This window comes from Danio rerio, chromosome 22 (assembly GCF_049306965.1).
Source record: "Danio rerio strain Tuebingen ecotype United States chromosome 22, GRCz12tu, whole genome shotgun sequence".
Taxonomy (NCBI): domain Eukaryota; kingdom Metazoa; phylum Chordata; class Actinopteri; order Cypriniformes; family Danionidae; genus Danio; species Danio rerio.
Window position 1 is genome coordinate 29,919,538 of NC_133197.1, and position 15,463 is coordinate 29,935,000.

A 15,463-nucleotide genomic window follows, 5' to 3' on the forward strand; every position below is an offset into this window, starting at 1 on the left:
AACATCTTCCAACCTTACGTGTAGCAGAATGTTTTTGTAACCTTAGTACCAACGCTTCCTATTCACTTTTAATGGGTGATGTTGCTCACTGCAGAAGTTGGGACTCTCTCAACTTTTCAAATGCCAATGGAAGCGTCAACTAATCAGATCGATAAATGCAAATACACCAGCTCAGACTGTAGCTAATTGCGGACTAATTTCATTGGCTGGTGCTGCTACGACAATCGCATCAGCCCCAACTTCAGGCACGCCCTCTGTCAAGCGTTGACGCTGAAGCCCCATGTGAATCGGACGTAATGTCTTGTATAGTCAGGTGTGTGGGTTTTCTAATGTCCAATCAGTATAATCAAACTAGATTAAAATGAAGGTGTAGAACCATCTCAAGGAAGATCAAAAGAAATGGACAGCACCTGAGTTAAACATATGATTGTCACAGCAAAGGGTCTACTTAGGACGATGTAATATTAGTTTTTTTTTTTTTTTTTTATAAATCTGCAAAAACGTTAACAAGACGTCAATCAAATTGTTTCTGCAGACTGTTATTTTGGAGTGCGATTACGAAAAAATTACATTAATAATTATTTTACTATTAGAAGCTGGTTACATTCACAGACTGTGGCTTCTCAACTGTTTAAACACTTACAAAAGTAACTTTTGCATAATAAGTCCCCTAATAATAAGTAAATAATAAGTTTGACTAATTTGGATGTACAAATTCTATATAGCTATGGTAAAGTGATATATTATGCAGCCTCAATATTTCAACGCAACCCAAGTTTGCAAATGCAAAATATGTGCAATTATGTGATCCAATTATTGAGAGTGCAAGAAAAAAAGTAATTAACAGATACCTCTCCTACAAAATGACATCAAATGTAACACACGCTAAAAATCAAACTCACATACTGTGAGGTGCAGAGTAAGTGCCAGAAGAGCTATTTGGAAAGTCAAAATCTTCAGAGCTTTAACGGAGGAGTTTGTTGCTTTCTGAGTTTCTGTATCCTTGATTGTTGGTTTTGAAATTGGTTCTGTGGGCTTTTCTAGAAGAAATAAAATGCATAAAAGCAATGTTATAAATTCATGATTGTTGTAGAGATAAGATGCTAGCAGTATCCCAATGTTCTGTGCAAAATATTCTACAATTTATTAAAAAAGGATTACATGTACCTTTGACAAGAAGCTCTACCAGCTTTTCCACATTTAATTCAGGAAAAAAACAAGTGTAGCGTCCTGCATGATCAAACTCCACATCTTTCAACATAACTGAGTAGTTTCCTTTTGCATACTCTGAAGGGAAACTTTCGGCTCGATTTTTGAAGATGTCAAACTGTTCTTCTATTGAAGGTTTTCCATCAATAACATTTAACACTTTCCAGCTTACATTGTGTCTCCAAAGCACATCAGTAATTCCCGGTTGAATCTGGCATGGCAGGATGATGGTGTCTCCAACAAAACTAGTGATATTTGCTGAGGCCTGCAAAGACACTGAGAAAAAAAAACAACAACTTTACCTTAGGAAGCAAACAAACTGAACTGAACATATAATACATCATACCAAATACATTAAATATGTTTTGTAAATACAAACCTTTTCCTATCAGATGCAGAAGTAAAAAAATGGCGCAGCATCTGCACAAATAACCAAAAGCAAAGTTAATATAGCTTTTTGATGTATAAAGTTGATCAAACTATGGTATTCATTCTTATCCATAATTTATTCATTGATTCATTAATTCATTTTCCATTGGCTTAGTCTCTTATTTATCAGGGTTAGAGTTAGAATGGACAGCGGAACTGACCGCCAACGATGCCCTGCCAGCCGCAACCCAGTAGGACAGGGGAAATCCATGAATTAAATATTTTTTAAAATTCCATACATAACATTTAAGATTTCAGAAGAATGGATCAATAATAACACACACAAACAATATTAGAAATATCTGCACCTTTGGTTTAAAAAAAAATGCCTTCATTCATTATCATGCAGGGTTTAAAATTAAAACTTGCCAACAAACCAAATGTTGAAAATCAATACATTTTTTGGCAAACACATCAACTCACTAGTCAGCATTTAAAAATTTCATTCACAGAATTCATTATTGAATTTGCTGTAAAAATTCTTTCTACACCCTTTAAATACACCACTTCAAAACAATTACAAAAATGTAAGTACTCCAGATGACACTGAGAAATCTAATTTTCAAAGATTATAATGTGTTATTGTGCTTAAAGGCTTGTTTAAACCTCTGTGTCGAGCGATTACCGTGACCCATGCATGCCTTTTGCATAGCCGTTTTTTATTTATATTTCTGCGTGCTGTTTGTGGTGCTCTGCAATAACACTTACGTAATGCCAGCTGGCAGTAGCTTTTTAACAAAGTTTCCAATTGGACCCCCTTCACAGGACTCAACACTTGTAAACACTTGCTCCAACAGGTTGTACTACCAAGCCGACAACAAAAAAGCGTACAATGTAAACCAATGCAAAACACAACAGAAAAAGCAGATCATTTTATAATAACCTCTTTTAAAAATTAATTTCGTTATTAATCTTTCTTCAGCTTAGTGCCTTATTTGTCAGAAGTCACCACAGCAGAATGAGCCGCCAACTCTTTTGGAATATTTAACACAGCGGATGCCCTATCAGCTGCAATCCTGTACTGGGAATAGGGCTGTGCGACTAATCAAAATCAAAACGCAATCGTGTTTTAAAACGTTGTGATTAGCTTATCGCAGGAGGCTGCGATATGAAATATATATAATTTAACTTTCCCCACCCAGAACAAATGCATGCATTGATACACTAATTAATATCAAAGAAAAACAGCATGTCGTCGGAAATATGGGAATATCTTGGTTTCAAAGTCACAGACACCAAACAAAACCAGGTAGTTTGTAAGAGCAGTCACAGAATTGTTGCCACAGCACGAGGAAATACAACAACCAGCACCTAAAAAAGCACAACATGCAGCTATTTGAGAAGTAACTTGCTAAAAATCCACTTAAAGTATTTCCAGTGACACTCAATCTAGTAGCAATGAAAGTACAACTTCAGAGTTGTTTGCTAATATAAGTTGATACTTTTAAGTTCTTTTTTTTTAACTAACACTGCAGTTTACCAGTAAGAAGCTACATTACAGATTATTGAGCTGAAGCTTGACTACAAAATTAAAATGCAGATCAAATCAAAATTGCAATATCTATCAAAAAAGTTGCAATTAGATATTTTTCCCAAATCGCACAGCCATAACTGGGAAACACCCATACACTCTCACAATCACATATGAACACACACCCAATTTCCCTTCAGTGCATGTCTTCTGACTGGGGGAAACTGGAGGACCCATAGGAAACCCACACTAACACAGGGAGAACAAATCCCACACAGAAATGACAACTGACCAAACCAAGACACGAACCAGCAACCTTCTTACTGTGAGGCGACAGTGCTAACCACTGAGCCACCCTGCCACCTTCCTATTGAAAATATTGTAACAAAATAAAATGTACTATGTAGATGCCTTTATGAAAGCTGAGGACTTGAAAGTAGCTTTACATAACATTTCCTCCAGTGTTGAAGTGAAACTAGAAAAGCCTAACAGATGCAGACGGAGCCAGTGAGTAATGAACGAGTTTATCCATAAGTGACTGGGTTTCAATGAGCTGCCACAAGAACAGTTCCATATATGATTTTCTTCTTTATTTCAAGTGTGAGCACTTACAGTATTTTTCTGATGAGTTTATACATGTATACTCATGCAATGCTAACTTTTAAGCTAGCTAACTGTGAGCCAACAACTGGAGTCAACGGTGTCAACTAACAAAGCCTGATAGTGATAACTGCCTATCAGGAAATCGGTCCACCTCCAGCTATGCTCTGCCCACAAAAAAACACCACAAACTTAAAGAGCCCATATTATGGGTTTTTGAAAATTCCCCTCCATGTAGTGTGTAACACAGCTCTAAGTGAAGTGAAGTATCCAGCTAAGGCTTAAATCTGTAAGAATACAGTGTTTAAAACGGTTGATTCATCTATAAAAGAGTCGACTCATAGTGCTTCAAACGAGTCGCCTTGATACCTATTCATTAGGTGTTTCGCCATGACGTACGAACGAAACCAAGTTATTCACGTGCACGCGCAAACCCGGGAGATTTCAAACCTGAGGCCCCGCCCTCTGACGCAGAAACCCAGACACACACACACACACACACCCACAAACACACGCACACAAACATGCCGGTCGATTGAAGTCACACTGCAGATGGACATTATCGATTCTCTACCCATAGATGAAACCTCAGCATTATAACCAAGCAGTTGGAAACTTCTGGAAACTACAGGCTACAAAGAATACTTCATCTGCGTTTGTTAAAGTAAGGATCAGTAAAGAGTAACTTACTAATGGACGTCAGGATGAGTTTCTTCCTCCATTTCTCAAATGTAAGTACAGGCGATTAAAGTTGCCTCGTTGACTCTAGCTTGCAAATGTATTTAGTTGTGATTTGTTACTTGTAACCGAGTGTACTGTATCAGGTTAACTGGCTATATTCTCTTATCGCGTGCAAAGTCACGTTAAAAACGCGACGCGTGCTGTTTGTTTACGGAGCTCCGTGGTAGAGGTCTGCATTCCCCCGGTTGTCCCCGCGCCAGATTTCTGCGGCGCGGGAATAAATTTCCGAATCAATCGCGGGAGCGGTCGGTAACAGGTTTAATTTGGGACGGGAGCAGGCTGTCTAGCAATATCGTGGATATTGCTATGCGAATGAGACAGAGCTTTGCCTGCCTGTGTGTCTGCTTGGCGCTTGTGTGTATGTGTTAGTGCGCGCGTATGAGAGAGAGAGAGAGAGAGAGAGAGAGAGAGAGAGAGAGAGAGAGAGAGAGAGCTCTGTCTGGCTGTCTCTGGACTGTTTTGCTGGGTGATTTTCGGTTATGTTCTCCCCCGCTCTTTAGCGGGATCGGGCGCGGCGGGCAGAAAACAGGGCGGTTCGGGCACCGGGACAAGAAATTCTAAATATAAGCGGGAGCGGTCGGGTTCAGGCTAAAACCTGGCGGGTGCGGGCGGAAGCGGGAGCGTTGTCGTCCAGAGGTGTGTGTGTGTTTGTGTGTGTGTGTGGCAGCTAAAATCCACGCCTACACTATGGAGCGCGTATGAACTGTGATTACTTTTATATTGCTGATTAGCTATTGGGCATTTCATTCTCTGACTGAAGGCAGTCGACCAATCGTGACAGACTGTCATCGGTCCAATCAGCGCAGATTAGCTTCGCGCTAAGGAGGGGTTTGGGAACAAATGAATCACTGGACGATTCATACAGGAGTCGCTGGGATAATTAGGTAAAAATAAATGCAGATTATAAGACCATGAAAGTGTTTTTTGACTTTGCATGCATATTAGACTGTTGTTGGAGACCCTTACAACCAAGATATGACCCTATTTCATGTATAATATGGGCTCTTTAAAAAGGATACTATAAAAGGTACTATAAAAACATCCTGTTATTTTTAAAACTCAAATTTCCCATTTTGTTCCACAGTACAAGCAAAAGAAGACTTTCAGGAGCAAATATCAATGCCTACCTCTAAATAACTGCCTGTCTATCCATACCAACCTGTTCATGAAGGAGAAAGTAAATAGTAAACAGATGACATATTAAAGTGATGTCACCAAAAATAAACAAAAATGTATTTTTTAACCTACTCTTTTAATAGTCATTCTGTTGTTGTTGTTTTATTTACTTATAATAATGCTAATAAATGAACAAATATCTAATACAATCAAAATGTGGGGAAATACTAAAATAACCGTACAGCACCAGAAAATAAGACTGCTACCATTATTCCCACCCACTAACAAAAAGAAATGACTGTCAGTGGTTTTACTGTTAGATGAATGATTGTGGGGAAAAAACAACTCAAGCTTCAAACAGCCTCAAACCACATATGCAAAAGAAAAAAATACCAGAAGCATTTACATTTCCCAAAATAGAGGTTGAGAATAAAAAATGGTGCTAAGGCCGTACTCACACTATGTACAGTTGCCTTGAACTGGGCCAAAGTTCCATTCGGGCCTGGGCATAATTTGAAAATTAACAATTGATTGATTTTTGACAGAAAAATTTCTTCTTAATAAGAGTCTAATACAAGCTTCATGCTTTTAGCCATTTGGAATTGCAATAGAACGTTCAAAGTGCACGCTAAGTCTAAATAGTTGACTTTACGCAAAAATGTGAAAATTTGCTGCTTTAAAACACTTTAAGTTTGTACACAACGTGGAACTAATCAGCCCTTGTCGAATTAACACAGAACTGCATTGAACCTTAAGTTAAATTTTAATTAAACTAGGGCTGTTTAGTTTCACCTTGTGTAGTTTAAAGGCCAGGACACACCTAAATGACATTTGGCAGCTTTGGTGAGTGTCTGTAAGGGTAGTTTATTTATAGTTTGTTCTACACATTACCACTCACTGAGCTGACAACTAATGGAGTTTGCCTGATTCAGCATGAAAAACCAGCGCCGGCCGTTGGTGGAAAAGCATGAGAACGAAAAATAGTTATATAACAACTAGGAGTGTCACGATTTCGATTTTTAATCGAAATCGATCGAAATTTATACTCAGTTTCGATTATCGAATCAAAAAAAAGAATCGTCGATGCTGCCAGGACCCCATGTCACGTCAGCTTGGCTTGCCAAGCGGGAAAAAAACAATCTTGTTGAAGTGCTTGTTAAACTGCAGACGCAGGAGACCCGTCGACAGAACTTAAACCCTCTCCTCTTTCAAGGAAAGAGAAGTGTGTAAGCATTTTGGATTTCCAGTGAGTTATGTTGACAACGTTCGTGTTGTCGACAAAAAAAACACAGTTTCGCAAGCTCTGCTATGTACGTATTACAACACCGGCATCGCGATCCTCCGCCTGCCCCCGTTGCAAATCCGCTCACGAAAAGTACACACTCAGGCCCTGTTTACACTGTCTTTGTTTTTAAATGGCATTTTAAAAAGACAACGATTTGACATCGACAGTGGCGTGTAGCATTTCTCAGCAGCCCTCCTTAAAATGCACATCACGTGACCACATAGACACAGACGCATACACAGCCATGCGCTCGAGACAGCAGGTCCAGGCAGTCAGAGGACTGCTTCAATCTTTCACTCACTTGTACTTAGTCATTTTAGCGCACTCCTCAGATACTGTTGGCTGGTTCCTGTTGGTTGTGTGTCTTTTTTAACTGACGCCATTATAACGACACAGATCACTGCCTATTCACGAGTCCCGCAGAAAAAGTGATTGACAGGTGGTAATTATGTGTGTATCTTGCCTTTATTCATTTACTGTATGATTTGTTTATGGGTAAAACAAAGACCATGCAGGTCAGGTAGTTTAAACGGTAGGCTACAAATAATTAATTGGTCATTAATTAATTAATTATTCATAATCGAATCGAATCGTGCCTTTAGAATCGAAAATGTAATCGAATCGAGGATTTGGAGGATCGTGACACCCTTAATAACAACGTCTCAGACGTCATGTCAATGTCTGATGCATATGGCGCACATTTCTTGAAACCCTTTAGCAAATTAAGTTGTCCTCTGATTGGTTTAAATATACCTGGAGTCAAATGTGCAGCTATCGTAACCAGCTTACGTGAAAACAGGTCTGATCTAATAAAAAAAGGCTGTGATGTTTACATCAAGCAGAGTTCTTAAGACTATACAAAACGTACGACACAATATTATGCAGGTGGGGTAGAACATTTGTTACTTTTTCATATGCAATAATTATATGTATATAATTATATGACAATAATTTGATCCATTCATCTCTCGAGTACTCGGGAGTGAGTTATCTTTTTACATGCTGTCACATGATAAACAAATGACTCAATACCCAGAAGAATCAAAAGTGAAAAGATCATAGGTAATTTTGGCTAAAGCCCCGGTCAGATTACTCGATTTAGGCACGATTTTCTTGTCGCAGGGAATCGTAAACGACAAATGGGTGTCGTGACACAAGATTCAATCGTTTCTTTTTGTGTAATGTGGCATAGTTCACGACAACCTATACCATGTCTGCGACGCCTCACGCAGCAAGTCTAGCATGTTTAATTTTTCCCCCATATTGACGACGAGTTCCATCACATGGATGACACTGTGCAAAAGGAGCTCATCATTTCTCGGTTATATCAGTGGGTGCTGCTGTTAATGTACTCGACAAGTAATCAAAAAGTAGGCTGCATGCATATTTATAGCTTACTTATGGGTGGGTCACGGGTGGATATAGCAAAAAAATATAGCAAACAAAACTTGTTTCAAAAAGATATTTTTTTCCAAGACAAATATACAAATTATATTTTTGTTTGTATCTCCACTACTCAACTATACGGGTGGATGATTTTTTCGCTCTGAGGAAAATTTAAGGATTGCTTCAGCACTCAAAAAAATGGATCATGGCTTTAGTTGGTCCAAAGAATGTAACTATGTTCAAACTAAACAATTCACTTATGTTTGTCTATTAAAACCAAAAGAGTTGTGTTGGGAAAAATAGAAAAAGTCAATTTTCAAATTTAAACAGCTCACTTAATTAAGATGAATGAAATGGAGTTGTGTTGCTTCTGCAGTACCGAAATTTTAGTCAATAGGTTAGTTGTTATTTCAAAACAACAGAGAAAGGAAGATTCAAACCACAACAATCGCTCTCATTATTTGGGAATCAAAAGAGGAAGGTTACAGTAAAAATTTTGAATGTTTAGTGCACTGAAAAAATATGGGTGATTTTAACAGTAAAAGTCTTTACAGTCCACAGTGAAAATCTGTTCAATAATTAGCAGCTCATTTCTGTACAAAATACGAAAAATAACTGTAACAGATTTAACCTTTGTTTTCCAGAATGGAATCAGAGTGTCTGAAATCTCACTATACACCCTCATTCACTAGTCCCTAAATTAGTCCATTAGTTTAGTCCACTAGACAGAGTGAATGACCACAATGAGTGAATACAGACACTGATGAACAGCTGCTGTAGACAAGCTCAATCACTGAAAGAAAGAACAAGACCTAAACACATACAGACGCAGCCTCACACTAAACAAACTGAATTAAAACGGAGGATTAAACACCTCCATTAAATAACAACATTAGCAGCTTCACTGATTACAATTTGAACACATTTCTGTCATATCTGCAAGAATTTTTGATAATTTACAGAGGTCTATATACTTTTTGAACATTTTTTCATTTGACCTCACCATCATGGAGATCAGAGGCTGCTTTAGTTGGGCTCTTGATCCTTCACTCTTCTATCTTAATGATTCTCTGTCTGTTATAAATGTGTGTCTGAAACTCATCAGATATAGCAAGGAAGGCAATGAGAAAATATTCTGTACTAAATTTTAACAAATATAATTTCTGGTCTTTTGTAAGTTAAAATATATAAGATATAACAAAAAGAATTGTGAATTTATATCAATGCTGTTAGGGACAATACTTAAGGCTTTTCATTGAAGGTTAACAAATGGAAAAAAAAGGAAATCAATATAATAAAATTATAATTAAGAGTGTCATGCGCGAAAGCTCAAGCAACTACTTAAGACATGCAGGCATCAAGAATCAGGATATGAACCTCATCTATGGTGGCTAAAAAAAAAGCTGTGTAATTTATTCATACTGCAATGCATGCCGGGTGCCAGCATCGTACAAAACTCCCAGCATGCATTGCAGCATGAATAAACTATGCAGCTTAAAGTTCTTACACTTTCGTTCTCTGCCTTTAGTCTATGTTGTTTTTTGGGTGTAATATTTCAGTAGAGGGTTTTGTATAGTTCTGGGTTGTTGTTTTTTTATCATTTTTATTTTTGGTTTGTCACCATTGTTGACATTCAAAAACTAATTGTTGATGTCTGTGTGTTTCTAAGTCCTGCCATAGATCAAACATTCTCATTGTGAATGGTGTATTTAGGGCTGATGCTGCAGTTGTTTTATTTACATATATTGTTAATTTCTTACACCAAGCTAACAAGATTTTCAACAAATAAACAAGCAGGTTTGAATATCATAGTTAATTTCATCAGACTGATTCTTATATATTTTTTGGCTTTTCATGCAATACAAATAGTATGATGAACACATTTAAGTATAGCAACCAATAAATACTAGTGGTAAAACAAGCAGCTGAAGAGCCCAACGAAAGCAGACTCTGTCCTTCAACATGGTGACTTCAAATGAACAACAGAAATGTCATGAAGAGGTTTTGTCCACATGACAGAAATAAAATCAGAGCTCAGTAATAAGTGAAGCTCCTGATGTTAGTGGAGTGGTTTAATGATCTCTGCTAAGATCTTTAGAAATAACATTTTAATTGTTTAATTATTTTGATTATAATTATTTTATTTAGAGTTTTGTTTTCAGTTGATTTCATTCTAGGTTTTGGCTGTAATTTGTGTTTTTCTTTCCTTCAGTGATTCTGCTGTTAACAGTTCATCAATTCATCCTTTAATTAGACACTTAACTTCATCACTGTCTGAGTGTTCAACCCTCTGTAGTGAGGACACTAGTGAGGATTTTGCTCTGAGATTTAAGGGGTTAAATGTGTTTGATGAAAAATACAGACTGTGGAATGTATTTGATGTATATGTATATGGATTTACAAATGTACATTAGATTACTGGCAACACCTGGCGGTATTTTTCCATAAAATTAACAGTTTTTTTAAAAGTATAAATAAATGAAATCTAAATTATAAATGTTATGTTGATAGAACTAAACATTCAATTTATGTAACTAACTTAAGTTCACTCAAATGAATATTCTTTCTTTAAGGTAACTTAACTGGGTTACGTGGAACCTGTTGACATAAAAAAGTTAATTAAAGCCAACATGTCATTTTTTGAGTGCACCATTGTGGAGGATAGTAGCATCTGTGTGCAAGTCCAATATAAACTAAGGGTAGCTGATGTTGTGCTGCATCTTTTTTGTTTAAAAGTAACTGTGTAGTTACAAGTATAGTGAAAGTCTGTTTGCTAATTGTACACACATGAACACATTAGTGCATTGAATGACTTTACGTTTTTGTGAGATAAACTATGTTTTTGTGAATTAAGCATTGTATCAGTTGATATAATATGGGTATTTTCTGTAAATTTAAACAGTTCTATAAAACTTCTGTAATTTTACAGAAAATTCCTGGCAACCACTGCGGGTATTTTTCAGTAAATTTAACGGATTTTTTTAGTAGTGTAAATAAATTAAAGCTAAATTATAAATGTTGTGTTGATTGAACTAAACAACATTACCTTACCTTTATGTAATTAACTTAAGTTCACTCAAATAAATATTCTTTCTTTAAGGTAACTCAACTCGGTTACATGGAATCTGTTGACATAAAAAAGTTAAAGTCAACATATAATTTTTTTTGAGTGAGTGTAATTGTATCACAAATCTCAGTTATATATTTGCTAATTTTGAAAAATGTAATTATTTTAAAGATTGTGTATGAGCATATGATTTTTCCTTGCTGCTTATCTGCTTTCAATAATCCGTCTCTCTCGCTGCAAGTTCAGGCGAGGGATTGTTTATTTAGAAACCCATGGCAGGAAAATATACATTTATAGTTCAAATAAAATAGCTTAACATTAAAAAAGCATCTCTCTTGTAAAAAAGTACATCTGAAAATTCATGTCTAACAACAACAGCCTAATTTAACTTTAATATGCTTCAAAATTTACTTTTGGTTCTTCACACCTTTTTATTGGTCATTTTTTCTTTTAAGAATAAGGTACAAGATTTAAAATACAACATTTTTATCTCTATTTAAAAACAATACAGTAGGTCAGTAATTGAAAGATGACTGCACTAACATTAAAGCCTTCTTCGATTAGTTATTTTCACAATAATGGCATAACAGTCAAAATATGGCAAATGAGCTTATGTAGGGACAAATTCTGGACCTTTGTCAGTGGGCGGGGGGTTGGGTCTTTTGAGCAACCCAGCACTGGGAAACACCCATACACTCTTGCATTCACACCCTTACATTGCCAATTTAGCTTTTTTAATTTACCTATAGCGCATGGGTTTCAACAGTATCTGGATGCAGCCTTTATGATGCAACCTGAGATTGCATCACTCAGCAACGCAATGTCAGACACAATGCACTCAAATGGAGCGAGTTACATCACTGTGAAGGGTAGGGCTAGGGGTGGGGTTAGGTGAGCCCATTAAAAAGCACTGGATGCAGCTCAGATTGCACTGCAGCAGGTCTGCATCCAGACCCCTTTCATGTGTTTGAACTTAAAAGGGAAACTGGATCACCAGAAGTAAACCCACATGATCATGGGGAAAACATGCAAACTCCACAGAGAACCGCCAACTGACTCAGCCGGGGCTTGAACCAGCGACCTTCTTACTGTGAGGCGACAGTGTGATGCTACCCACACTACCCTACTAAAATGAGTAATGAAAAAAAAATTCATTGACAAAGTATAAAAATAAAATTATTAAGCACATTATATGCTTCTGAGTAAAGAATACAGCATGTTTAGCTGTATGTGTAAACTGCCATCTAAAGTCTATTATTGTATAGTTAATGCTTAACAAATGATTACCTATTTACAAATTAATTATTTGCTAATGCTTAAATTATTTGTTGTGTCCAGTTAATTTAAAGCGTCACCAAAAAGTGTAAAAGGGTCTCCAAGGTCCATATTTAAAAGTTTGTTCAGATAAACATCCTGGAAATTTTTGTTCTACAACATGAGCCTTCGTGTCATTTGTTACCAGGTTGTATAAAATAAATGTAGTTTCTGTTCATCAGAATACCAAACTGTGGACATGTTTTTACAATTTTTTATAATTCGTAGAAAAATTAAAAATAAAGGAAAGAAAAACGAAACCGAAACCATGAATCACGCTCCTAAACAATAACGTTATAAAGGCCAACAACTAAATGTGATAGTGTCAAGGCTGATACATACGTCTTTTACATGTAAGTTACCTCAAAAACAATGATCTTTATGGATAATGTTACATCTCACCGTTAGGACCAAGATTCTTAAACTTGACTCAGCGTAGGAGAAACCAAACTATTGGTTGCCGAATTCGAACTGGTGTAAAGTGGCTTATTTACTTGTAGATAAAAAGTATAATAAGCATACCTCTGCATCATGGCTTATTGCTTCTGAAGTTTCTTTGAGCGATGCCGTGATATTGGGTAAAGTCTAGATCGGATATGCGGCCGGTGTTCCGGAGAAATTGTTCCCCTTTTCCCCATTCACAGCGCATGCGCAACTTTACACTGCGGTCAAGCCAGCCGCGGTTCGGAAAAAGTCAAGCCAGCCGCGCTTTATATTTCGGTGCGCGCGTATTATTATCATTACGGTAATGTCAGTAGCCACACAGAAAGCGCTCCACAGAGCACCCATTTCGCCCAGAACAGAGATAACAACGAAATATAAGTTACTACGGAACCCCGGAAGGGACGTAGTGGAGGAGAAAAAAATTGGCTGGGTGAAAAAAAATGGGTGAAAGAAAAAATAGGTGGGAGGAAAATATATATTTCTAAGTTTTTGCTTTCTCTCGCAAAGTTTTGCGTTCCCTCTCAAAGATGTTTTGCGTTCCCTCGCAAAGTTTTGCGTTATCTCGCAAAGATGTTTTGCGTTCCCTCGCAAAGATGTTTTGCGTTATCTCGCAATGTTTTGCGTTCCCTCGCAAATATGTTTTGCGTTATCTCGCAAAGATGTTTTGCGTTCCCTTGCAAAGATGTTTTGCGTTCTCTCGCAAAACTGTTTCTCCACAAACACTTCCTGTTCACTTCAGTCACGTAAACCCTCCCGTTTTTGCTGAAATTCTCCCATATTTTACCATTCTACCCCACTTTCTTTACATTACTGTGCGCTGATCGTCGCCTTTCACTTTGTAACCTCTGAACCAGTGAATGCATGTATAAGCGCTGACTGACAGACGCGCTTCGTACAATAAACTGATCCCAGATCAGCGTCTGTACGAGCCATTTAAAGGGATACTTCTGTAATAAAACTGGTGAGCAGCAAATGAATCTTATGTTTTGTTTAGTTTGATAACAGTGTCTCTGTAAGAATGCACTATGCACAGATCTATAATGAAAGCAGTCCATTACTTTAGAAACTGTTTGTGCTCATTTAAGAGAAAAAAAGCTGTTTAAAAACCAGGGGGGATATAAATTACAAAAAGCACTTTAAATTTAAAGCAAGGTCACAGTGATGTTTCCAAGATCACATACAATACAGTCATCGGAGTATTATAAAAAAGAAAGAATATTGTAAGATTCACATAGTGTTACGGATTTTAAAGCTTTAACATTGCTGGAGGTAGAGATTGTATTTAAATAATATTTCAAATCTTTACAAAAAAATAAGAAAAAGGGGCTTTACAGACAAAAATTTGCATTTATGTATAAAAAATTTTGCTAGTAAAATAAACAGATTTATTAGAAAATATTTATCTTTAACTTTATCAACATGATAAAAAACCAAATAAAACATCCTTGTATGACAAAGAAAAATTATATAAAAGAGATACACGTATAAATAAACTGAATTCTTTCCAAAAAATCTCAATATGGGTACATTCCCAAAAAAGATGATCTACAGATTCATCTAGAATTCTGCAAAAGGAACAAAGGGGATCCTTTTCCATTTTTTTAATATAAACATTCACTGGATAAACTCTATGTAGCAATTTGAAGGAAACCTCTTTAACCTTATTTGTAATTAGAAATTTGTTGGGTAAAGACCACACAATCTTCCAAGGAATGTCATAAAATAAATTACTCCAGTGAAATATGACATGTGGAGTAGAGGTTATTTCATTCTGAAAAAGTTGCCGAATCTTTCTATTTCTGAGAGAAGGGTTATGCGAGAAACAAATTTTCCCAATCACTGTTTCACAAGCATTAATTAATGAGGTAACAGGGAGAACAGAATGAAGAGAGTTTTTTAAAAGGGTAATTGCTCCACTGGGAATTGCGTCCATAACGATGGCAAACTCTCGTGGGGTTATAGGAATGCAGTATTTACTTAAGAACTCAAAATAAGAGAGTAAATGACCATTATTATTAAAAAGTTGAGAAACCAAGCAAATATTGTTCCTAAACCAATTAGGAAAGAATATAGATTTATTTTTATAACAAATATCATGGTTATTCCAGATATAATACCTATGGGGACTAAAGTTGTGTTTATATATTAAATGCCATGCTAATAATACTTGCTTATGGAAATTGGATAATTTAATAGGAAGTTTGGAGATATTATAATTACATACTAATAAAAAAGGGAGACCACCAACTTTGGAAAAAATATACTTGGGAATTACATTCCAAAGGGAATCAGGATCATTCAAAAATTGCCTCAGCCAATTTATCTTGAAAGTATTATTCATAGAGGAGAAATCAAGAAAGTTTAGACCGCCATACTCAAAACTGTTTATAATAACAGATTT

At 36.5% G+C, this 15,463-nt stretch overlaps 2 protein-coding genes across 3 annotated transcripts in view; one reads left to right on the forward strand and one right to left on the reverse strand.

Moving 5' to 3' along the window:
- The window catches only part of LOC141380213 (uncharacterized), a 61,364-nt gene that overhangs the window by 12,219 nt on the left and 33,682 nt on the right, over positions 1-15,463 (forward strand). The window lies entirely within an intron of this gene.
- Positions 470-13,160, reverse strand: wu:fu71h07. The gene is made up of 4 exons (NM_001083852.1): positions 13,141-13,160; positions 1,589-1,629; positions 1,168-1,485; positions 470-1,040 (listed from the first exon to the last, which is right to left on the reverse strand). Exons 1-4 carry the CDS (start codon positions 13,149-13,151, stop codon positions 886-888), a joined length of 525 nt encoding a protein of 174 aa, NP_001077321.1. The 5' UTR covers positions 13,152-13,160; the 3' UTR covers positions 470-885.